Source organism: Phodopus roborovskii, unplaced genomic scaffold (genome assembly GCF_943737965.1).
Source record: "Phodopus roborovskii unplaced genomic scaffold, PHOROB, whole genome shotgun sequence".
NCBI classification, from domain to species: domain Eukaryota; kingdom Metazoa; phylum Chordata; class Mammalia; order Rodentia; family Cricetidae; genus Phodopus; species Phodopus roborovskii.
Genome location: NW_026126480.1, coordinates 50,025,414 through 50,051,982, shown reverse-complemented (window position 1 = coordinate 50,051,982; position 26,569 = coordinate 50,025,414). Strand labels below are relative to the sequence as shown.

The 26,569-nt window shown below is 47.4% G+C and overlaps 1 protein-coding gene across 1 annotated transcript; it reads left to right on the top strand.

Moving 5' to 3' along the window:
- The first annotated feature begins 13,303 nt into the window (after positions 1-13,303).
- Positions 13,304-26,553, top strand: Ins (insulin). The gene is made up of 4 exons (XM_051193446.1): positions 13,304-13,501; positions 24,724-24,952; positions 26,268-26,390; positions 26,478-26,553. The coding sequence occupies exons 1-4, from the start codon at positions 13,315-13,317 to the stop codon at positions 26,551-26,553; spliced, it is 615 nt and encodes a 204-aa protein (XP_051049403.1). The 5' UTR covers positions 13,304-13,314.
- Positions 26,554-26,569: the final 16 nt, after the last annotated feature.

Below are 26,569 nucleotides of genomic sequence, written 5' to 3'. Positions count from 1 at the left end.
TCAGCTACTGGATGAAGGCTCTAGGATGGCATATAAGGTAGTTATCAATCTCTTTATCAGGGAAGGGCATTTAAGGTAGCCTCTCCACTATTGCTCAGATTGTTAGTTGGGGTCATCCTTGTAGGTCTCTGGACATTTCCCTGGTTTCAGTTTTCTCTTCAAACCTATCTCTTTTCTTGCTCTCATCTGTTCTTCCCCTGACTCAATCTTCCTGGTCCCTCATGTTCTCCTCTCCCCTCCTCTTATCCCCTTCTCTTTCTCCTAACTCCCTCTCCACTCACTACCTTCCCCCACCCTGCTCCCAGTATGCTCAGGAGATCTTGTCCTTTTCCCCTTCTGTGGGGGACCATGTATATCTCTCTTAGGGTCCTCCTTGTTTCCTAGCTTCTCTGGCGGTGTGAATTGTAGGATGGTAATCCTTTGCACTATGTCTAATATACATATATGAGTGAGTACATACCATGTTTGTCTTTTTATGACTGGGTTACTTCACTCAGGATAATTTCTTCTAGTTAAATCCATTCGCCAAAACAAGATTCCTTTGTTTTTTTGTTTTTTTGTTTTTTTCCAGTGAGTAGTACTCCATTGTGTAAATTCTTTATCCATTCTTCAGTTGTGGGGCATCTAGGTTGTTTCCAGGTTCTAACTATTACAACTAATGCTGCTACAAACATAGTTGAACAGGTGTCTTTTCAACCTTATAAGCTTTATATCTCTTATGTAAGTTTCTTTTCTGAACTTGGCAACAAAGAAAATTTCAAAACTATAACTATCTAATCCTCAATATCCATCACAGACACCAGAAGGATAAAATATTACTTAAGTAAACAGGAAGTGCAGTGCAAGCAATTTATAAAACTATACTGTGGCCTACAACCTTCTACAGGTTCTCTCTGGTGCTAAAGGCATTACCCAAGTTCTCACTGAGACTTTAGGCCTCTCCCTGTATCATACTGGAGCCTAAAATATACCTCATGTTCTCACTGGGGCTTTAGGCTCTCTACAGTTTCTAACTATAACCTAAGGTCTTCCCCCAAGTCTACTTGAGGTTCTCACTGTGGCCTAAAGCCTTTCCAAGTTTCACTGGAGTTTAAGGATTTCCTCGGGGACTCAGTTGGACCTGAGGTCTTTCCAGTATTCTCACTGGATCTTAAAGCTTCTCCAGGTTCTCTATGGGACTTACAGAATTCACCAGGTTATACCCAGGCCTAAGGCCTGCTTTGTCATTAGACTTAAGGCCTTCCCAGATTAGCACTGGCGCCTAAGGCCTTCTGCATGTTCACACTAAAGCATAAAATCTGCTGCAGGTTCTCACTGGTGTGAAAAGCCTTCTCCAGGTTCTCATTGTGATCTAATGCCTTCCCCAAATTCTCTTTCCGGCTTAAGGTCTTCCCTGGGTTCTCAATGGTCCTAAAGCCATTTAAAGGTTCTCATTGTATCTCAAGGTGTTCTTCAGGTTGTAATGAACCTAGAGACTTACTATGTTTTCATTGGGTCTTAAATCCTAGCCTGGGTTCTCAATGGAGCCTAAGGCATTATATAGGGTTTCACTGGGGCCTAAAAATTATATCAAGTTTTCTCAAGTTCTATAAAGGCTCCCACAGATTTTCAGTGCAACAGAGAGCTTTCCCCATGTTCTCATTGTGACCTAAATGTTTAGCTTCTCACTTGGGTTCAAGGCTCTCTCTAAGTTCTCATTAAATCTAAGGTCTTCTCCAAAGGCCTACAAGTTTTCCTAAGTTCACACAGGGTTCATAACACTTTCTACAAGTTTTCATTTGGTCTGTAGACATTCCCCATATTTTTACTATGGCCTAAAACCTTCTATAAGCTCCCGCTGGCCTAAAGGCATTATTCAGATTCCCATTGAGTTCTAAGGCCTTCTCCAAAGTCTCATTGAAGCCTTAAGCCTACCCCAGGTTTTCACTGTAGCCTAAAACATTCTGCAGGTTTGTGATTCTCAGTTGTCAATTGACTATATCTAGAATGAACTACAATTCAGAAATGGAGGCTACACTTGTGATCTGGACATTAAAGCTGAAAGACACAGGCTTTTGGTCTAGATCTTGAGACAGGAAGACACAGCTTTAATCTGGGCCACATCTTCCACTGGAAGCCTATATAAGGAGAATAAAAGAAGGAAGAGTTCATTTGTTCTTTGCCTGCTTGTCCTCACCTTGTCAGATCACCCATTTCTTCATTAGTAGTAAAGTCTATTTCTTTGAGATTCCAGCATATATAGAAGATCAGCTAAGACACTTTGCCTCATGAGACTGAGCAATTACTAGATCCTTGAACTTTCCATTCACAGCTAGCCATTGTTGGACTATAAGTCACTCCAGTAATATATATATATATATATATATATATATATATATGTATATATATGTGTGTGTGTATGTATATATGTATATACATATATACACACGTGCGTGCACACACACACACACATACTTATCCATTCCACAAGTTCTGTGACTCTAGAGAACCCTGACTAATACAAGGTTCTTAGTGGGGCTTAAGGCCTTTCCAAGTTTTCTCAGAGGTCTTACAATCTTCCTATGTTCTAACTGTTGTCTAAGGTCTTCTACATGTTGTCACTGGGACCTATGACCTCACCAGATTATCAGTGTGTTTTAAACCTTTCTAAGTTCTCGCTGGAGTCTAAAGCATTTTCCAGGATCTCAATGGAGCCTAAAAATTTCTCATAGTTCCTATAAGGCCCTCAACAGGTTTTCTCTGAGTCTGAAGACCTTCCCAAGTTTTCACTGTGGCCTTAAACTTTCTATAGGTTTTCTCTTGAGCTTAAGGCCTTTCCAGGTTCTCACTGTGGCATACAGGTGTCTCCAAAGAATCACTGAACCTAGTGACTTTCTCAGGTTCTCTCTTGGACCTAAGTCCTTCTACAGGTTCTCAGTGGGGCCTGAGGCTTCCACATTTTTTACTGTAGTGTTAGACTTTTCCTGTGTTCCCACTGGGTCTTAAAGCCTTGCCTTGGTTTTCACTAGAACCTAAAGTATTATTCAGGGTCTCAGTGGGACTGAAATTTTTCCCAAGATCTCACAGAGTCTTTAAAGTCTTTGATAGTTTATCATTGGGTCTGAAGAGTTTCCCCACATTCTCACTGTGACCTATAACCTTCTACAGTTCCTCACTGGGTCTAAAGGCCTCATCCAGGCTCTCTTTGGGATCTAGGGCCTTCTCCATATTCTCAATGGGGCCCAAGGAAAGACCAGAGTCTCATAGGAGCCAAAGCCCTTTAACAGGTTCTCAATGGGGCTTAAGGCTTTCTCAAGTTCTCACTGGGATCTAAGGCTTTCCATACAGTCTCACTGAGGCCAGAGAGTTTCTCCAGGATTTCACTGTGGCCTAAAACCTACTACAGGTTCTCACTGAGGCTTAAGGACTTCCCCGGTTGTCACTGGATTCTAAGGCCTTTCATATTAAAGTTATGCCCATGTTATCATTGAAGCCTAAAACATTACCCAAGATCTGACTGAGGCCTAAATATTTCCCCAAATTTTCTCAGGTCTAAAGATTTTCCTCATGTTCTCACTGTGTCCTACAACTTTCTACAGGTTATCCCCTGGAATATAAGGATTTCTCCAAAGTCTCATTGAGGCCTTAGGCCATCCCCAGTTTTCACCATGTCCTAAAACCTTCTTCAGGTGCTTACTGTAGCTTAGGGTATTCCTCTTGTGCTCAATGGGGCCTAAGGTCTTTCCCCTTATCAGTGGTCTTAAAGCTTCCCCATGTTCTCACTGGAGGCAAAGTACTTCACATGGTTGTCACTGGGGCCTAAGGCCTTCCCAGATTTTCATTAGGATCTAAGATTTTTTCCATGTTTTCACTATGTCTTAAAGCCTTGACCATGATTTCACTGGAACCTACAGCATTACACAGGGTCTCATTAGTGACTAAAAATTTTCCCAATATTTTGCAGATTTAAAAAGGCCTTCAACACATTTACATTTTTTTTTATTTCTTCTTTAGGTTGCTACTGGGGCCTACAGACTTCCCAGCTTGCCACTGGGGTCTATGTGAAAATTTAGGGAAAGCTTTATTTCATAGTGAAAAACTGGAGAATTTCATCCTCACTGAGAAACTGTAGATGGTTTTAGGTTCTAGTTAGATCCCCAGAAAGAGGATCTCAAAGAAACCAAGAGAAGGCCTTAGATCCCAGTCAGAGCCTGGAGAATGCCATTAGCCCCAGTAGAAACTGTAAACCACTATGAAAACATGAAGAAAGTCTTTAAACACAGTGGTAACCTGCCAAAAACCTTAGAGACACTGTGAGAACTTTGAGAAATTTTAGGCACCAGTGAGATCCTGGGTAATGTCTTAGTACCAGTGAGAACCTCTAGAAATTTTTAGGCCACTGTGAGAACATGGGAAGGGCTACAGACCCAGTGAAACTTTCTGAATGCCTTATAGACTTAGTGAGAATTTGGCAAAACTGTTATGCCCCAGTAAGACCCTGAGTAATGCCTTAAGCTCCAGTGAGAACCAGGGTAAAGGTTTAAGCTTCAGTGAGAACATGGACATGGTAAGAAGACTCATTGAGAACGATGGGAAGGACTTAGACCCCACTGTAAGAACTTACAGAATGCTTTAGGCCCCAGTGAGAACCTGGAGAAAGTGTTATGTCTCAAGGAGACTTTAGGGAAGGCCTTAGAACACAGTGACATCAGTCAGGCCAAGTTAAAACCTGTAGAAGGTTTTTGGCCATAGTCAGAACATGAGGAAGGCCTTCAAACATAGTAAACGCATATTCAAGGGCTATAGAACCAGAGGGAACGTGAGAAAAATTTTAGGCCTCAGTGAGACCCTGGGTAATACCTTAGGCTTCTATGAGAAGCTGCACAGGGCTTTAAGATCCATTCAGAACCTGGAGACAACCTTAAATCCAGTTGACAACCTAGGAAAGGCAATAGGCCCCAGTGAGAAAATGAAGAACTTTAAGAACCAGTGAGAACACAGGAAAGACTTTCAGTCCCATTGAGACCCTGAGAAATGCCTGAGGGTACAATGAGAACCTGGGCAAGGATTTTTGACACAGTGAGTACACGAGGAAGGCCTTATACACCAGTTAAATCCTAAGAAGACCTTGGGCCCCAGAGAGAACCTTGGAAGGTTTTAGGTCCAGTAAATACCTGGGAAAACCCTAAGGCCCCAATAAGACTTTGAGAAAGGCCTTAGATACTAATAAGAACCTAGAGAAGTCCTTAGGAAACAGTGAACATCTGGAGAAGGCCTTCTGACATAATCAAAACATGTTGAAGGCCTTATAGAACCTGTGAAATTTAGAATACTTTTAAGCCCTAGTGGGATCATGAGTGATACCTTAGCTCCTGTGAAAAACTGGGCAAGACTTTAAGACACATTGATAGCATGGAAAGGACTTAGACCCCAGTAAGTACCCATAAAATGTTTTAGGCAACAATGATTACCTGGGGAAGAGCTAAGGCTTCAGTGAGACTTTAAAGAAGGCCTCAGATACCTATGAGAACCTGGGAAAGGTTTTATTTCAAAGTGAGAATGAGTCTTTAGACCCAGTGAAAATTAGTCGAAAGCTTTAAAGACCCTGAGAAACCTAGAAAAAAATTTGAGCCCCACTAGACACTTGATAAAGCCTTTGTCTCTGGTGAGAACCTGGGAAAGGCTTTAAGACCCAGTGAGAACACTGAGAATATATATATATATATATATATATATATATATATATATATATATATATATCCTAGTAACAAAATATGAGAAGGACTTAGGACCCAGTGAGAACCTGCAAGAGGCCTTAGACACAAGTGAGAGACAGGAAGGCACTATGTTCATGTGATAACATAGAAAGTCTTTAGGTGCCACTGATAACCTGGGAAAAGCCTTATACCACAGTGAAAACCTGGGGGGAGCTTTAACACCCAGTTAAAACATGGGAAAGACCTTAGGCCTCATGGAGACAATTGGGTATGCCTTAGATGCCAGTGTGAACCTTAGAAGGTTTTGGGTTCAATGAAAACCTGGAGAAGGCCTTATCCCTCAATGAGATTTTGAGGAAGCCTGAGGATACCCATAAGCTCCAATGAGAATCTGTAGATGGTTTTAGGCAGCAGTGACTACCTGGGGAAGACCTCAGGCCAGGGTGAGACTTTGGAGAATTCCTTAGATGCCCATGAGGATATGGGGAAGGTCTTAAGCCACTGTGAGAATCTGTAGATGGTTTTATGCCAAAGTGAGAACATGGAGAAGGCTTTCAGACTCAGTGAAAACTAGTCAAAGACTTTAAGGACCCTGTGAGATCTAGGGAGATTTTAGGTCCTCGTGTGACACTTGGTAATGCCTTTGTCTCCAGTGAGAATATGAGCAAGGTTTAAGACCTACTGAGAACATTGGGAAGGCCTTAGGCCCTAGTGATAACCCTAGAAGGCCTTAGACCCAGTGAGAACCTGTGAAATGCCTTAGACACCAGTGAGAAACAGGAAGGCCCTATGCCCAAGTGGCAACCTGGGAAGGCCTGAGGATACCATTGATAACTGGATGAAAGCTTCCCTAGTGAGAACCTGGAGGAAGTTTTAAGAACTAGTGAGAATTTAAGAAAGACTTTAAGCCCCATTGAGTACCTGAGGAATGCCTTAAGCTCCGGTGAGAAAATGTAGAAGGTTCTAGGCCATGGTGAGTGCATGGGGAAGGCCTTCAGACATAGGGAAAACATGTTGAGGACTTATAAAAATTGTGAGAACATGAGGTACATTTAGGTCCCTGTGAGATGCTTCATAATGTCTTTGTCTCCAGTGAAACCTAGGCAAATCTTTAAAATATAGTGAGAACATAGATTCCAGTTATAACCTGGGAAGGACTTGGGCCTTGGTAAAAACCTTTAGATGGTTTTAGGCAGCAGTGAGAAGCTGGGGAATGCTGCAGGCCTCAATGAGACTATGGAAAAGAACTTAAATTCCACTGAGAACCTAGAGAATGCCTTAAGCATCAGTGACAACCTGTAGAAAGTTTAGGCCACAGTGAGAAAATAGGAAAGTCTTCAGATGCAGAAAAAAAATCTGTCAGTCTTCTAGACCCTGTGATAATATGCCCTAAGTTATACCTCAGGCCCTAGAAGAACCTGAGAAAAGCTTTAAGATGCCTTGCTAAGATGGGAAAGGCCATAGACCTCAAGTTACATCCTGGAAAGGTTAGGCCTCAATGAGTAACTGCAGGAGGTTTTAGGCCCAGCGAGAACCAAGGAAAGGCTTCTGAGAACAAAAGGAAGAGAGAGCCAATGAGTCCAACTTGGGCTTTTGAAAATGTCAAAGCCCACCCTCAGCAACACATCCTCCAACAAGGCCACACCTACACTGACAAGGCCACACCTCCTAATCCTTTCAAACAGTGCCACTCTATGGTGACCAAGCATTCACATATATGAGCCTATGGGGGCCATTCTTATTCAAACTACCACAGTGAAAACCTTGTAAAGGCTTTAAAGACCATGTAAGAACCAGGGAAAAATTTTAGGCTCAGTAAGACCCTGGGTAATGTCTTAATACCAATGAGAATCTGGGCAAGGCTGTAGGACCCAATGAGAACATGTGGAAGGCCTTAGAACCTGGTGACAATCTGGGAAGTCCTTAGATATCAGTGAAAACCTGTAGAAGATTTTAGGCCCCAGTGAGAAACTGAAGAAGGACTTAGGCTTTAATGAGACTAAGGAAGGCCTTAGGTCCTAGTGAGAATTTGGAGAAGGCTTTAAGCACAAGTGAGAACTTGTAGAAGCTTTTAGGACAAGTGAGAGGTTTTGGAAGGCCTAGAGACCCAGTGAAAATGCTTAAAGGTCTCATAGACCCTGTAAGAACCTAGGACATTTTTTAGGTATCAGGGAGAGCATAGGTAATGCCTTGGACTCCAGTGAGAACCTGGGTAAGGTTTTAAAACTCATAGAGAACATGAGGAAGGCCTATCTAGCCAATGACAACCTGGGAAGGCCTTAAGCCCCAGTAGGAACCTAAAGAAAAGTTTGGGCTCTACTAACAATGTGAGGGAAGTCAATAAGACTCTACTGACATTCTTATAAGGATCTTGGGGCTTAGGCCCCTGTGAAAACTTGGACCTTAAGCCCCAGTAACAAACTTTAGAAGGTTTTAGGTCACAGTGAGAATGTGGAGATGGTCTTCAGACCCACTGAAAACCTGTTGAGAATTTGGGAAAACTTTTAGGTCTATTGGAAGCCTGGGTAATGCCTTAGGCTTCAGTAAGAACCTGGGAAGGGCTTTAAGACCTAGTAAGAACATGAGGAAGGAATTAAACCCCCGTGACAACATAGGAAGATCTTAGTTAAGCCCCAGTGAGACCCTGATGCGTGCTTAAGATCCAGTGACAACCCAGGAAAGGCCTTAGGTATCAGTGATAACGTTAGGCCCCAGAGAAAATCTGAAGGAGGCCCAAGACTCCAGCAAGTACCAGGAGAAGGCCTTTAGCCCTGTCAAGAATATGGGGAAGGCCTTAGGTCCAGGGAGAAGCCTTAGGACCCAGTGAAGACTTGGTGAAGGTGTTAAGCACTAGTGAGAATGTAGTGTAGCCCTTAGGTCATAGAGTAACCTGAGGTTAGCCTTAGACCCCAGTAAGTACTGGCAGAAAGACTTAGGCTCCAGTGAGGATATGGGGAAGGCCTGAAGTACAGGGTACCTGACATAAGATCTTAGTCCTCTGTGATATCTTGGATAAGCCCTCAATATCTGTGACATCCCGGAGAAGTTACCAGCCCCCATTGTAAACCTTGGAAGGCTAGAGGCCCCTGGGGATGGCCTGGGTTCCAGAGAGACACTGGAAAGAGTTTAAGCCACAGGATGGCCCTGAAGAAAACCTTTGACCTCTATGAGATCGTGGAAAGTCATCAGGCACCATTAGAACCTGGAGATAACTGGAGATAACCTTCAGCCATTTTGAGACCCTGGCAAGATTCTAGAATCCCCAGATGTTATTCCTTTGGGAAGGCCCTAGGCCCAAGAGAGATCCTGAGGAAGGCTTTAGCTATGGGTGATATTTGAAGAAGCATTTCTGCCTCAGTGAGAACGTGGGAAGATCTTATGTTCCATTTAGATGTTATATTTCCTACACTAGGGATAAATAGTACCAGAGGTCCCATAGACTGCCCAGGCCTCCTAACTGACACCCATGTTCAGGAGGCCTGGTTAGGCCCTATGCTGGTTTTTCAGCTGTCAGTTTGGAGTTCATGAACTCCCACTTGCTCAGGTCAGCTGTTTCTGTGGGTTTCTCCAGCCTGGTCTTGACCCCTTTGCTCATCACTCCTCTCTCTCTACAACTGGATTCCAGGAATTCAGCTCCGTGCTTAGCTATGGGTGTCTGCTTCTGCTTCCATCAACTACTAGATGAAGGTTTAAGGTAGTCACCAATCTCATTATAGGGGAAGGTCATTTAAGATAACTTCTCCACTACTGCTTAGATTCTTAGTTGTGGATCTCTGGACATTTCCCTAGTGCCAGATTTCTCTTTAAACCTATAATAGCTTCCTCAATTAAGGTATCTCTTTTCTTGCTCTTCTCTATTCTTCCCCCAACTCAATCTTCCTACTCCCTCATGTCTTGCTCCCCCTTCATCTTCTACCCTTCTCTTTACCCCATGCTCCCAATTTGCTCAGGAGATCTTGTCCCTTTCCCTTTCTCTGGGAGACTACATATGTCTCTCTTGGGGTCCCCTGGGGAAAATATTAGGCTCCACTGAGATCCTGGTAAAGCCTGGTCTCATTGAATCTCTGTGAAAGGCTTTAGGTTTTTGTTTGTTGTTTGCTTGCTTTTGAGACCATGAAGAAGTAATTAGGCTCCCATTTAGTCAGTAGAAAAGACTTAGGCTCTGATAAGTCCATCTGTAGGTTTTAGTCCTAAGTGATTCTCTTGAGAAGGTTTTAGGCCCTTAATAAGCACTGACATCTGAGCTTAACAAGATGGCTCAGCTTGTAATGGTGTCTGCTACTAAGCCTGATGGCCTGTGCTTACCCCTAGGACCCATTTTATGGAAAGGGGAACTCATGCCCTGTGGATTCTTATTTGACTTCCACATTTGGAAATAAACAGGCAAGCTGATTAATTAGTTAAAACACTGAGATAAAAGAAGAGGAGCTGAGGCTTCAGGCAAGTCTATGAGTTTCCCTAAGGCCATGGGACCTTGGGCCTTAAAAGCTAATGAGACTCCTGGGGAAGGCTTCCAGCCCACTGATACTCTAGAGAAAGCCTTCTCCCCTACTGAGACAATCATGCGGTGTTTGAGTACTGCTGAGACTCTGGAAAATCCTCATGTTCCCCTGAGGCCTCAGAAAAGGTTGCTAAGCTACCGAGACCTTGAGAAGGGTAGAGGACACGATTGAAGGACCTCAGACCTCAGAAATTCTTTTAAAAAATCCATGAGCCCCACTGAGACCTGGAGGAGAGCCTGGAACAATGTTAAATCTTAAGCAAGGCCTTCAATCCTATGTGATCCTGAGAAAATGGGTGTTTCCTGAAGTCCTAGAGAAGTCCTTAACCTCACTAAGATCCCAAGGCTTTAGCTCCTCTAGGATCCTGGGAAAGTCTTGGAATCAATAACATGCCAGTGGGAGTTTGGAGGGAGCCATGAACCCTACTGAGTGCCTGGGGAAGCAGAGGGCTTCATTAAGAATCTGGGACCCTGGGGCAGAGAGTAAGACACTCTAAAAACCTGGAGAATGCAGAGAAGTATTCTGAAACCCTAGAGGAAGCAGTGCACCCCCACTGAGGTCTCTGGAGAGTTCCCTGTTCCTTTGAGACCTTAGGAGAAGCTGTGGGTCCCACTGCAACCATGGGGACTCACTGAGTTTTTGGTGTAATGGCTTGAGTGTGAAGCTTCCCCCACAGACTCCTGTGTTTGAACGTTGGTTCCCAGCAGGTGGTGCTGTTCTGGGAGACTGTGAAACCTTTTGTTCATGGGGTAAAGCTGGTAGATACAGGGCCAGAAGAGTGAGCCATAGGGTTACAGGCCAGGCCTGCTTCCAGTCTGTTTCTGCTTCTCAGCCAGTGCCTCTGAAAGCTCCTGCTGCCACAGGCCAACTCTAGATACCATGCCTTTCATTCATCAATGGACCATGTCCCCTCAAACCTTCCTGAAAAAAAAAAAAAAAAAAAAAAAACCTTCCTTCTTGATGTGGCTTCTTTGGGGGATTCATTCACAGGGATATGAACAGAACTAGCACGGGGGATGGGAGGCAGAGTTAGGTCCTTTTCAGATCTTGGGAAGTCAATGAAATCCACTGAGACTTTAGGGAAGGCCTTAAGTCCCCTTGTGACCCTCAGGAACACCATTAGTTTGGATGAGAGCCAGGGAGCCAGTGTGAGTCCCACTGAGTCCCCAAACAGACCAGGCTTCAGTAACACCTGGAGAAAACCCAAGTAAGTCCTTTTAGTACCCTGGGAAGACAGTAAGAATTAGAAGTAGCAGTGATATGGCAGGACCACCGTGCCTATTGAGATTCCAAGGAAGGCTGTGAGCTCCAAACACACCAAGAGGAGGTCTTAGTGCCACTGAGAAACTGGAGCTGTCTCTGGGGGGTCATCGGGAACTCTAAAACCTCACAGAGACTTGGGGAAGGCTTTTTTTTCTGGGGAAACTCTAGGAAAGGCCCAGAGCTTCAATGAAACCTTCACAGGGAGCTGAATGCTGAACCATGTGAGGCGCCATGAAAGGCCTTGTGCCATGGGGAAACCCTGCTGCAACCTTGGGTGGAGTAAGCCCATTGCAATGTTGGCATGCCCATGAGCTGCTCTGAGACTCAAGTTAGTGTGAGCCCTGTGGAAACCCTGGAGAGCCTCCATGATGGTCCTGTGGAGGGCTTAAAGACCTGCAAGGATGCTCAGGGTTGTCTCTATATGTCACTGAAACCCCAGAAAGAGTTTAAATGTCACAGGAAAAAAAAAAACATAAAGAAATCCCTAAGCATTTTTAAATTCCCAAGGAGAGCCAGAAGTGGTGGTACATACCTGAATTTCAGAGCTTGGGAGGCTGAGGCAAGAAGACTGTGAGTTGAAGATAAGCCTAGCTATACCACAGGGCCTTTGAGAAAGGTCTCAAAAAAAAAAAAAAAAAAAAGAAAAAAAAGTAAGTAAGACCCTCAGCAAGGCCTTCTAGCCTCACTATGGTCCTGAGGACCCTCCCCACTGCCCATCTTCCCACCCGAATCCTGCTCCTTGCCTGCACTCCTCTTGGAGTCTCCACAAACCCCCTGCTCCGGTGGGTTCTCTGTAGTAGTGTCCCAGATACCCAGAGTTTGAATGGCTGTAGCACTTGGGGGGTGTTAGGGAGCAGGGACCAAAGAGCCCACAGTTCTAGTCTAGTGGCTATCAAGCCCTGTGTAGGGTAGAGTTCTAGCTCATTCAACTACACCAAGGGTTTTTTCTAGTTGGCTGGGGAACAGGGAAGTACCAAATCATGGGCAGAAGGGGTCAAAGAACCCCCAACCACTCCAAGTGGAGTCTGAGAAAGGTTTTGCAGCCGGGGTAGAGCCTGAACTAAGAGAAGGAGGCAGAGACTCGGCTCTGAAGCATGTACCTCTAGTGGGACCTGCTGGCCTTTGTGCCTGTCTTGGGGTATTGGGATAAGAGGGTCTACCGCGGGGCTTCAGCCCAGCTGACCCCTGAGTGGGTTTATGGAAGGAGAGATAGAGGAGAAGGGACCAGCTAGGCCTTGCTGCTTGAATTCTGCTTCCTTCCTGTGTGGGTTAGCCAGGGCCCCAGCTGAGCTAAGGGACTATGAAAGAGTCCAAGGGATAGGGATACCAGACCCCCAACAGCTCCAGCTCCCCGGGGAATGGTATGGATATTGCTCAGCCAAGGCTGAAGAAGGCCTCACTCTCTCTGGAACAATGCCCCCTGCTGTGAACTGGATCATCAGGCCACCCTGCCCCCTTGTTAAGACTAATTACCCTGAGGCTAAGTAGAGGTATTGACGTCCAATGAGAGCTTTCTGCAGACCCAGCACCAGGGAAGTGTTTGGAAACTGCAGCTTCAGCCCCTCTGGCCATCTGCTGATCCACCCCCTAGAGCCCTTAATGGACCAAACACCGGAGTCCAGGGGGCAGACAGGAGGTGTTTTAGACTATAAAACTAGTGGGGATCCAGTAACCCCCAACCCTATAGACCAGCTGCAACCAGAAGCCATCAGCAAGCAGGTGCGTACCCTCCTCACTGGGCCTGACTCCCCAGCCAAGACTCCAGGGACTTGAGGAAGATGTGATGGGCTCTTCTCCTACATGGGCCCTTTGCTGGTCTCAACCCCACCTATCTTCCAGGTTATTGTTCTATCATGGCCCTGTGGATGCGTCTTCTGCCCCTTTTGGCCCTGCTGGTCCTCTGGGAGCCCAACCCTGCCCAGGCTTTTGTCAACCAGCACCTTTGTGGCTCCCACCTTGTGGAGGCACTCTACCTGGTGTGTGGGGAGCGTGGCTTCTTCTACACACCCAAGTCCCGCCGTGGAGCGGAGGACCCACAAGGTGAGCTCTGCCCCCTGAATTCTGTCCCCAGTGCTTGCCACCCTGGTTTTCCTCCCCCACAGGACCTCACAGATTATGCTCTGGGCATGGAGGGTCTCAGAGTAACCGGGGCAGGGGACACATTCCCATGGGCAGCTAGACAGAGCTAAACATGGCAGCTGCTAGCAATGAACAAGAACCCTGCCTTAAAGCTCCTCGGTGCAGATATGCAGGCAGCCCCAGAGCACCTATTGGGGGCTCCCATAAAGCACTGCACTGATTGTGGGGGTGGCAGGATGTATAGGCTTTGCAGCTCCTTGTGGCCATGCTCAGTGACTTGTCCCACAGACGCGTAGTCCCTGCCACCTGCACTGACTTAGCAGGTGGACAGGGTGAGAGGAAGCCTGGGATAGGCTGGGTGAGGGGAGGCTGCTCAGCTGCTGCTGACCGGATTGTCTGTGTGTCTTTGCTTCTGTGCTGCTGCCGCTCTGGCCTGCTCTGACACCGCCTCTCCGCCTCTCTGGCAGTGGCACAGCTGGAGCTAGCTGGCGGCCCCGGAGCAGGTGACCTTCAGACCTTGGCGCTGGAGGTCGCCCAGCAGAAGCGAGGCATTGTGGATCAGTGCTGCACTAGCATCTGCTCGCTCTACCAGCTAGAGAACTACTGCAATTAGGCCTCACCAACGCCCAGCCCACCTTCCTGCAATGAATAAAACCTTCGAAGGAGCACTGCCAGTTTGTTTTGTTTATTTGTTTGGTGTGTGTGTGTGTGTGTGTGTGGTGTTGTGGTGTGTGTGTGTGTGTGTGTAGTGTATGTGTTGTGGTGTGTGTGTGTGTGTGTGTATGTGTGTGTGTTGTGGTGTGTGTGTGTGTGTAGGATGTGAGTGGGGAGGGCTGGTTGGGATGGCCCCCAGCTTAGACCACCTGTCTGGCCACAATAGCTCCCTCTTTGGTGTTCTCTGCACCCCCATCTTTTTCTGGGCAACCACAGGTGTCCACTGAACCAAACCTGGAACATAGATAGTTCCTTCCCCAAAGTGGCCAATGCTTTTAGGTAGCCCATAATAACCCTCACCCTGAGTTGTCTGGGAGGACCATGACCCTGACCCCTGCTGCTTCTAGCTGAATAGAGAAGTGCTCTGAGTCTTCAGAAGCTGTGATGGCAGCTAGGAGCCCGTGCTTTGTTGCTCCATCACCCTGGACCTTCAAGGGCCCCAGAGACCTTTTAAAGGAAAGAGGACATGAATATTCCAACAACAGCTCCCCCCTAGCTTTCCTGAGTTCTGCCAGAGCTATTTTAGACGGGAGTCTCTGAAGGGCCAGAAACTGAGCTCGGGAACATCATCTGGAAGGTCATGGAAACCATCCTGGCAGTGCTTAGCTTTGGAAGGACAGAGAACATCCCCAACCCTTCTCAGACTCTCCAAGGGACCCTGGACATGACGGGCATTCCACATGGGTGAAAGGACACACTGAATGGTCCCCATGAGCACTGGGCGGGAGCCTCAGAACCCCACTTCTCAGGAGTGGCACAGTGGTGAGTCCTAGGCAGTATGACCACGAGAAAGCCAGATGATGTAAGGCCTAGGGCCGGGATCTCTCGTCATTTCTCAGTTTCTCCTTCCAGTGAGGTGGGGGGGGGCTCTCTCACCAGATTCATTGAACCTGGGTACTTAGCAATTCCTCTAGAAATATCCTCAGTCCTAAGGAAAAGCCACAGGGCATCTAGGAATTCGGGGAATCTTAATACAGAGCACCTCTCTTCAGCACCCACTGACCACGATTTGTGGTGCTTGTCAGGCAGATGATGTCTAGGCTTAGGGGCCTAGACAGTGATCCTGGTCACCCCAAGAGCTAGCTGACCTTCCTGCCACCCAAGCCAAACCAATCTGATTCTCCCTGAAAGCTCCACCCAGGCCAGGATGACAGGCCTCTGAGCTAGATGTGTGCTCTTTTCGCTGGAACTTGGTGGCTGGGAAGCCTCCTAGAGCAGCCCTGGAGACCCCCTTCCAGTCACCTCCTCTCTGACAACACCACACCCCTACCTAGAGAAATGTCACAGGACCCTTATAAGCCTGCCCCTGAAAGTGGGGGGCAGAACTGAACAGGAGGGTAAATGGCTGGATACTGGGCCCCAGAAGAGAAGAAGAGGAGGAGGCTGTGATCCTTCAAGGGGAACTTCCCCGGGTCAGTTAGCACAGCCTGAGACAGGGCACCCTGCTGGAGTGAAGGTATGGGGCTCTGCAGAGCAGGAGCAGGAGCAGGAAGTAGGAAGAGTGCTGGTTGGGGGTCTGTTGAGCCTTCAGAAAGTCATTGGCCAGAGCTGCCTAGGCCTTGGGTGAGCACCTGTGGCACCCCAACATTCAGGTGCCACAGATTCTCTGAGTGCTTATGAGTCAGGGGTAAAGGAAGCAAGAGTCTTTGGGTCCTTGGGCCTTGAAGGGCAGGCCCAGCTTTGCAGAACACGCAGTAGACTTGTGCTATGGGTTCTGGGAACTCGAGAGTATGGTCCTGATGTCAGAATTCCTGTCTATAGCTTCACTCCTGGGGCCTTTGACCCTGGCCTCAAGGGAGGGCAGGTTGCCCCCAGGACCTTTAAGCAGCCCAGGCTTAAGTATATCCCCACTGGCTTCCTGGGGCCTCCTGAAACTCTGGTTTGGGGTTCTCCTTCCTAACTTCTCATTTGGTCTCCTCTTCTGGCCTTGAAGAGGAAAAAAGGCAGAATACTAGAGACAGATATATGCCACCTCTCAGTCCCTCCAGAAGCAGACAAGAAACAGCCACCCAAAGTGACCCAGTGCCCAGGGGCAGATGTCATATCGCGTCTTTGATGAGCACCACCATGAGTGCCAACCCCAGAGATGCCAGCTGAGGACTTCAGAGGCTCTCTTGAGCCTTGGGGTCGCCCCATGTAGGCTCAGGACAGCCCTGCAGCACAGAGGCTCCTTCCTGCCCTTGGAACTCCTTGTTCATGGGGCCTGCAGTAATAATTATTTTCAACAAGCTATGCCTGTCACTTGGAGGTTAGAACTGGGACTGTGTCTTATGGGGACCTGCTCCCTTACAACCTCCAATTCTGCTGGAGCCCCTCATCACCTCTGCCTAGCATCTGAAGGTTCAGGATCTTTTAGGGTATTACTAAGGACAGTCAATACTTCGGTGTTGTACTCTTGTCTGGTCTAACGAGATGGCTCAGCTCCATATTTGTGGAGTGGAGAGACTCAAACTAATGCTACACACAGGGTGACTCTCTTCTACTCTGCAGTCACAGTACAAGTCTCCAGGCACTTACGATGATCTGCCAGTATAGCTGCCTCCAGGTTGGCTTCCCAAGATTGCACTGGCTCCTGGCACAGATGAGCTGGCGCCTGAGCCCAGCCCCAGGATGGTATTTTCTTTCTCATGTTATCAATAAATGTTTACGGTACTCAGCTTCTCCAGGCCTGAACAGACCCTGAGTGACGTGAGAAGTGGGTTCAGGGATGCCAAGGTCTGCTTTTTCCCTTTCAGGTCCTTATGCCTAGCAAGGTTCTAGAAAGCACCCAGGAACCAGGTAGCTCTTAAGTCAACCTACCCAGAAAAGTTGCCACTAGTTGGTGGATCTCTAGCCTAGCTGTGAGTGGGGGAAACCCCTGGGAAGCCTTCCCACAGACTAAAATTGGGTGCCCGTCAGTGGTTTTGGAGCAGACATTTGTGAATTCCAGACGATATAGCCAGAAATGGCTACTCATAGAAGTGTCCAGCAGAGGGCACCAAAGCCTTGCTTTTGAGGCACTCTAAGCCTGAAAGCGGTACCTTAGGCCCTTGTAGAGGTTGCAGTTTCTCCCTTTGCTCCCTTGCACTCACAGGGACAACGGGGTTTCCCAAAAGACAGGCTGCTCTCGACTCTGGAGGGTCCGAGGTTTGAGAATGAGAGAAAGTGTCTCATCATGCTGGGTGTGACCTTTGGGGTTCTAGGCTCCCTAGATGCCTATGGAGCAGGTGTCCACAATATTCCTAGAATGTCTCAGGTTAGAGTCGTCTACTGCTTGCCTAGAATTACAGCTGCTTAGAGGGGAGCATAGGGCAATCCATACAACTCCTCACACTACAGCCAGGGGTACAGGCTGTCTGTTTCCAGCTAGGACCCTGGTGGTAGGTCCCCAGAGCCCTAGTGGACACTGAGACTGGGAGCGAGGAGTCAGTGGTCCCTTGCTCTGGTTGGAGTTTTCTTAGGCACACAGGCTGGAAGGCCAAACCCTGGTTTTTCACATGAAGTTGGGTCTACAGGGACCCCAGGGTGCAGGATGCCTCCTGCAGGGACATCTGGGACAGGGTCAGCCCTTTCCCATGTCTACCTTCCGCCCAGAGCTGAGAGGAAGGGAAGGACAAATTTGGAAAGAATGCTGGGGGTGGCGAGGCCAGGGGTCTGAGAGCTGAAGCACAGCCTGGATACAGTGCCACTCCTCTCTACCCCTCCCACTATTGTTTCTGGCCTGGTCACAGAACAGCAAGGCGGATTCCTTCGAAAGTGAAGCTGTGGAGGCTGCCCTGTGTGATCAGTCACGCTGTGCTGGCGCCAACTTACCCAGTGGCATCGAGCCAGTCCTGTTGGAGTCATTGGCTCACCGCCTGACTCCCAGGTAGCCCCACCACACACACACAGAGAGAGAGAACAGACACACAAACATATACACACACACATACAGATACACACACAGATACACATACACAGACACACACACACAGACACACACAAAGACACACACACATACACACATACACACACACACACAGAGAACAGACACACACACATATACACACACACACACAGATACACACACACAGACACACACACAGACACACACAAAGACACACACACATACACATACACACACAGACACACACACATACACATACACACAGACACACACACATACACATATGCATACACATGTACACACACACATACACACACAGACAAACATACACACACATACATATACACATACACATACACACAAAGACACACACATACACAAACACACAGACACATACACACACACAAACACACACACACATATACAAACACACACAGACACATACACAAACACACACACACATACACAGACACACAGACACACAAACATACACAAACACACACACAGACACATACACAAACACACACACAAAACAGACACACACATGCACATACACACATACAGACACACACACATACACAAGCACACACAGACACATACACACACACATACACAGACAGACACAGACACACAGATACACAAACACACACAAACACACACACAAACACACACACACAGACACACACAGACACAGGCACATACACACATACACACAAACACATACACACACAAACACACACAGACACACTTATACATATACACAGACACACACAAACACACACACAGACACACACAAACACACACAGACACATTTACACAGACACACACACACAAACACACAGACACACACATACACAAACACATACATACACACACACAGAACAGACACAGACACACACACATACACACACAGACACACACAAAGACACACACATACACATACACACACACATACACACACAGACACAAACACACAGACATACACAGACACACTTACACAAACACACACAAACACACACACAGACACACTTACACAGACACACACACAAACACACACAGACACACTTATACATATACACACACACACAAACACACAGACACACACAGACACAGACACACACATACACAAACACATACAAACACACACACAGACACAGATACAAACACACAGACACACACACACATACACACAGACACACACATACACAAACACACACAGACACACTTATACATACACACACAGACACACACACAAACACACAGACACACACAGACACAAACACCACATACACACACATACGCAAACACACACAGACACACACAGACACACACATACACATACACACACAGACACACAGACACACACATATACACAAGCACACACACACACACACACACACACAAACACACACACATACACAAACACAGACACAGACACACACAGACACAGACACACACAGACACACAAACACACACACAGACACACACAGACACAGACACACACAGACACACAAACACACACACAGACACACACAGAGTCACATACACACATACACAGACACACATACACAGACACACATAGGCACACATACACACACATACATATACACACACACAGACACACTTATACATACACCCACATATATACCCACATGCACTACACACACACAGACACACATACACACACACATATACACAAACACACACAGACACACAGACACACACACACACACGCACACACACACACTCCGTGGTACAAACACCTGACTTGCCACCCTTCTGCTGTAGGTAGCCAGCACCTTGACCCTGATCCTTGCCCCAGACTCTTGAATCTGGGCCTGAGCTGAGACATAAGGTCACCAACCAGCTTCTCTATCCAAGGAGGACCTAAGCCAGGGCTCCTCAGACTGACAGTTTTCACAGTGACGCAGCACCCACCAGTGCTTCATCCATATGCTCAAAGTGACTAGATCTGACCTCTGGGCCAAGGCCAGTCAAGTTCCAACAGCCATGAATGGCTCCCATCTGTAGACTATTGGTGAATTCTTTCCCAGTCATACCTGTACTTTGCCCATGACAGAAATAGGGTCTTAAAGCTGCCACACCTGGAATGTCCACAGCCCCTCATGTTTCTATTAGGCCTCATTTCTCGTAGTCCTGCAAAGCCTTTAGAACCCCACTGCCGACAATGACCCACATTCCTCCAGGACCTCCCTCTGACTCTCCCAGCCCATCTGTGTTTGTGGACAACAGAGTGGGAGCTCTCAGCCCTGTCAGCTTGAAGCTGTTCACGCTGAGGCCCTGGCACACCCCCTTTGCTCTTCAAAGGCCACCCTTACTTAGAGCTGTGTCCTAGTACAGCTGGGTCTGATCTCCTATCTATCCCGAAGACTGGCTGTGACCTGGGTTGTTGTGGACCTGGAAGACTGACTCCTCCTCATAGCTTGTCTGAGGCACAGGTCTTAGCAGCAGCAACACCTGGTAACCTAGGAGCAGAGAGAATGGGCCTGGAGACCAGGGGAACACTGGAACACTCAAATCTGTGCTCCAACAATTGCAGACTAATCTTCTCCAGGCCTGGCTTCTGGGGACCAAGAGTAGCTTCGGTTAGTAGGGTTAGGGAACCAGCAGAAGGTGAAGAGCCTCCACCTGGACCCAAATATTGAAAAGAAGATGGGAGTGGCTGGTTGAGTTGGAAGAAGAGCTGGCAGAGAGCCAGCAGAGGGAAGATACCCCAGCTCCAACTGCAGAGTTAGGCCTTAACAGCAAAGAGAAAGTGAGTAGTGGGAAGGCTTTCTGAAGCAATAGACATGCTCTCAAGTCTTGAGAGCCTTGAGAGCCTTGAGGCACGTCCACTATGGCCTCCTATAACCCCTGGCCAGGCACTGCGAAGAGCCATTACTGGACTATGCTGAGCTCTCCTCTTAGGTCGGGCATATGGGCCGGCCAGGGTATACACAAGAGGTGACTATGGCCACAAATTGTATGAGCTGTGTGTGTTGTAGGTGTAAGAAGAGGTTCATACCACCCCTTTCACCTTTAGCCTCCTTGGGTCAGTGGTGCTGAATCAGGGAGCTAGCAGGTCAGACTGGTGGAAGGTTCTGTTTTGGATCTGGGAGTCTCTGGCTTTCATCTCCTGGAGATAGCAATGGCTCCCATGTGGGTTTTCTAGAGAAAAGAAAGCTGATGTACTTCCTGCATATGCTCCCAGCATAGCCATGGTTATATGGGAGGCACCATACTCTAGGGTGCCCTAAGGCTGGAGGATGGAGGCCTCCATGCATCTTAGAGTTGATTGGGGAGAAAAGATTTAGCCATGAGCAAGCCCTTGGAAGAGACCAGCAGTGCCATGCTGCAGATGAGGAATTCCCTGGCCCTGAGGTTCACTGTGTGTGCTGAGGCAGGAAGGCCTTCGCAGTTCTTTGAAGTCCTAGCTCAGCTCTCAAGGAAGCACTAGCCAGTGTTCCACCCCAAATCCCAGAGTCCCATCTGAAGTAAAGTTTTGTCTGAAGAGGTAGAAGAGACTTTATGGACAAGTCTCTCAAGGCCACAGGTTCTGGATTGCTTCAGCTGCATTTCCACATGGTTCCAGAAACAACCTGTGAGGTCAGGAGGGGGAATGGAGGCTCAAGGTAAGTTGTCCAAAGTAATGAGCCTAGGTATTTGAACCTAGGCAGTCACCAACCCCTTGTGCTCACTATTCCTGTGTGATGCAGAGAGGGTCAAAGTATATAGAATGGGCCCCTATCACCAAACACAGAGTTTCCTGGGTTTTCAGCTGTGGCCTTGTAGCATTTGAGAAGATGGCCTTAGTCCTACCAATACGCCCAGGGGAGAAGGACAAGTTATGTACAGGTAGTATAAGATGGATTTTTTTTCTATGCTGTGTATTGAGTCAGAGCTTCATGCTTGCATGCTACTCTACCACTGAACTACATCCCCGGCCCTAACACCTGTCCTCTTCTTCCCTCCATCACTAAGGCTTAATAAAGCACCCTGTAATTATGATTGTGGAGAGAAAGGTGTTTTCTGAAGCTTCAGTGTAATTTCTTACATGTCCACCAGATGACAAGCTTGAGGCAGGTTTGCAAATTCCCTTTACAGATAGATGCAGGATGGTGGACTGTCAATGGGAATTAAGAACAAAATTTAACCCACCCTAGTTCTTCCCAGGGACCCCCCACCTCTTATCTGGGATTCGGAGATTATATCTGAAGAGAGTCCATGGTAAATTACTTTTAATATAAATGTGAGTTTTCTTTGAACTACATGGATGATTCAAGGTGTTTGGGGTTTATGAAGTTTGGGGTGCTCCTAAGTCCTAGGACAAGAAGATATGGGGGGAAAAAAGTGCCTGATAGGGTAGAGTCAAAACAAACAAACAAACAAAAAAGTCCAAGTAAAAAGCTACAGAACTCTCTTGCACCCTGGTGCTACAGAAGGTCTCTCTAGAGAGAGGAAGAGTTAGAACTTCACCTCTCACCAATTCGCCTCCCTGGGTAACCCCAAATTCCTGCAGTAAAAACTTTAGATTGTGCATTGTAATTACAGATATAGCCACCAGATGTCAGTATGAGGCCACTTTAGCAAGCCTATCAAGGAAAATTAGATGCTGGAATTTCTAGGGGTACCTCAGCTTTGTTTTCCATAAGTGAGAGTCCAGACAATCCCCCTAAATTAGATGACTCTCTTCTCCCAAAACCTCAAATTACTCGATTGTTTCTGTGCTATCTTCCTGTTTGCACCCCAATATGTGTTATTTTATGGTCCCTTCTGTGTCCCCTAGAATGTGTTATTCAATGATGAAACATCCACGAAATATAATTCTGAAAGGTATTGCTCCTCAGACTGTGACTCTCACTGGTGCCTGGTGCCTCATTCCTGCCTCTGTGGCACCATGGTTTAGTTGTTCCTCCATGGTACTCTTCGCCTGCATTCTCCCCTTCCTTTAAAAAAAAAAAAAATATATATATATATATATATATATATATATATATATATATATATAATTAAAATAGGGACCAGAGCTTGGGTTGATTTGAGGTAAAACTCTGCTTCTCTGTCTCTGACCTGTGGGATATAGCCAGTTTTCCCTTCTAGTTCGTTGGCCTTCTACCTGCTCAAAGGGCACCTCCTCTTGTGGCACTTCCAAGGCACCTCTTCATGGGTTTGGAATAATCCTTCACTTTCCCCATGCCAGCCTCTCTCTGGCTTAGTAAATCCCAGCCAAAAGCTCTCAGAAGGCCCTAGTGGCAGCACTTTGCAGCATACGATAGGGGGCAGCACTTGCCACTTACTTCTAGGCACAGACCCCCAAAGTAGAGGTAGAATCTTCACAAGGAAAAGACTCCGCACCTTTGTGAAGTGTGAGGTGCCCTCTGCTATGTGTCTCAGATATGACCTGGGGACATCCACAAGCATAGTGAGAAATCCCATCTGCCCTTCTCCCGTGGAATAGGATCTCTGTGGCACGCTGAGTCACCCCCTTCTGACATGAATTCCCTTAAAGTTTGATCATCTCCCCTACAGAAAGTCTTATTCTCCCCAAACATGCCTATCTCTGCCACTAAGTAAAGGAGTTCAGTTTGGATAACAGAGGGAGAGGGAATAATTAAATCTTAGCTTGGGCTGATAAGCTGAGTGAGATAAAAAGATTAGCTGGAATGCAGTGCAAAGGGTAGTGGGGTTTCTGTGGAGCACACCAGCTTTTTTTTTTTTTTTTAAGTCTCTGCTCTACTACCTGCTCTCGCTCAAAACCAGGAACAAACATTTCAGACTAAAAATGAAATTTCATTTTCAATGCTTGTATCTGAGCCCTATCCCAGCTGCTGTCAGCTCTCAGTCTGTGCCTTAAATGGAGTTACAGCTACGCTAAAAAAGGGTGAGAACGCAGCCAACCAACATCCCAAAAAAGGGTGAACAAATGTTACTATACATGCCATCTGCACCAGTATGCTTAGTGCTTGGCACCACTCAGAGGGCAGGGGGCCAGGTCAGATGACTGATGACAGAGAAGAGTTCTAAATTGAGTACACATGAAACATGAAACGACACGATGGCGCTGTGCCACACAGATACACCGGAAGTACTTAGAAAGTAATTTTAATATTTATTTTGAACCCAGCTCCTAATTTAAATAAGCCACGCCCCCTTTTTACCTGTGCCACGCCCATACATTCCAGGGTGTCAAGTGACTGCCAAGTGCCATTATAGTGAAGTCCCACCCACCCCCCACCCCCCTGCACATAGTCCCCACCTCTTAGCTAACAGGAAGTGCTTCTAGCTTATGTTTATACCCACATAGACGTCTTTCCGTTTGTCAGGCATGGGCCAAAGCCCCGCCCCCTAATGCCCCCATGCCCTAGAGTGGGGAAATTGCCACAGTCAGCTGCCCCAGAATTCTTTGCTGCACTGTGTTAGCACATTGTTTCCCAAATTTGGAGGGGTCTGGGGACGGGCTTAGAGGGGACGAGGAGGTGAGGGCAAAGCCTTAGAGTCAGTTATCATTTGAGCAGGTGCCTTGCTCAGTGGTGGAGAGCAGAGCCCACTTCTAGAGGCCCTGTTATCATGCAAACTCCAAAAGATCCCTTAACCGTCTCTTCAGCCTCAGCCTCAGCCTCAGCCTCGTCCCCTTCCACCTCCTCAACCGGGCTGGAGCATCTGGGCACCACAGCCAGAGCACCCCCTGCTTTGGAGGAGGCTGCTGATCCTGGCCCAGCCAGCAGATCATCGCCCAGGCAATTTCGGAAGAGAATCTTTGGCACCAGCGAGTCCCCGGTCCTCTTTATCCACCGTCCGGGAACTTCAGGGACTACAAAGCGACTAGAATACAGGTAACTAACTGACTTTTCACTCCTTCTGTGTATGAGTGCAACTATAATTTAAATATTCTGGTACGGGTAATTGGGCTGAGGACTTGGGGCAATTAGGATCTTGATCTCTGAAGAGGGGAAAATTGCTGCTAGACTGGACGGGGCTAAAAGTAACTTCAGCTTCTGAGGGGACGGGAAAGACAAGTGGGAAGGGGATTACGGGGCTGCACAAAGCTATAAGGAAAGTAAGTTTTCCTTTACTAATCTACCATGCAAAAGGGGAGAGGCGGGTGTCTTGCTCTTCCCAGCGGGAGCACACAGCTGCTTTTACAAATGTGCAAGGAAAAAGTTTTTCTGTGTGAAAAATTTTCCCGTGGTGCAACCCCCCCCCCCGTGCCTCTCTCTCAACCCCCCAACTGTGCAGAGGGGCCAGAGATTCTGGAGCAGTGTGGGGTGTGTGTGTGTATAAAATATATATAAATATATATATATATATATATATATATATATATTACATGCATATCTATAATAGAATATATATATATATATATATATATATATATATATATATATATATATAAAATCTCCTAATGACCACCAGGGATACTGGAGAGTAAGTAGAAAGAACATGAAAGAATGGTATCCCTGGCTGTTCCCTAGCAGGGTTTAAAAGAACAAAGCTGCTTTTCTCCTGACCATGCCAGTCCCTTTATGCATCCTCCCTCTAGTGTGCCCTGACCACAAGTATGAATTTGGGGCAGTAGCAGCACTCCCGGGTGCACATTCATTTGTGCATAACATTTTTCTCCCCTGCTACTGGGATCCCAGACACTTTAATCCATCCAGTATAGCATTTATGGGGAGGGGGGCTGTTTCCTGGAGAAGCCCTACCACCCTTTCTAGAGGCTGCCTTCCTAAAGCAGAGCCATGTGCCCTTTTAATTTTGCTCCCATCCAAGGCGGGGAGTGTGAGAAGAGTGGGAGGTTTTCATCATTTTAACTGTGACCCATTAAAGAAATCCTTTTGTGTAAGGCATCCCTGCATATGCCAAGTCAGAAGCCCACCCCTAATCAGGAAGGGGCCAGCTTGTCCTTCTCAAAGGAGGGTCTCCTGCCTCTCCCTGAGCAGTTGTCAAACTTGGCAAAGTGACTTCTCACCAACTGCTTTCTCCCTTCTACTTGGGGGGGGGGGAGGTAGGCAGCTGTGCGGGAAGGGGGGCAGCGCTGACAATTGACCCGCAGGATTCCCCATCCTGCAGCAAGCAGGGGGGGGAGGGGGACCAGCCTCAGCTGGAGACGGTTTTGAGATAATCTCAAGGATTTTTGCTTTTCCTCAGGGGCCGAGTAATCACCACCGAGCTCCAGCTCATTGTGCAGGAGGAGGATCCCGAGCCCCCATCCGGGGGTCCCGCATCTCCTCGGGCTGAACCTCTTGCCCAGCCCCCAACGCCTTTGCCGAGGCCTTTGCCGCCAAGGCCTGGGCCCAGGCCTTTGCCCCCGCTGCCACTGCCGAGGCCTGAGCAGCAGCCTGAGCAGGAACCAGCCAGAGCAGCCCGTGAGTCTAGCCCCGAGGCCAGCTGCTGTGGCCTGTGGCCCCGGAGATCGCGGCGCTCCCAGAACTAAAGGACGCCGCCCACCA

Excerpts from the sequence above, each read along its gene's own strand:
- Ins (XM_051193446.1), top strand. The coding sequence starts at position 13,315 with ATGGCCCTGTGGATGCGTCTTCTGCCCCTTTTGGCCCTGCTGGTCCTC. Across the intron at positions 24,953-26,267 it reads ACAAAGCGACTAGAATACAG|GGGCCGAGTAATCACCACCG; the intron begins GTAACTAACTGA and ends GCTTTTCCTCAG. Across the intron at positions 26,391-26,477 it reads CCCCCAACGCCTTTGCCGAG|AGCAGCCCGTGAGTCTAGCC; the intron begins GCCTTTGCCGCC and ends GGAACCAGCCAG.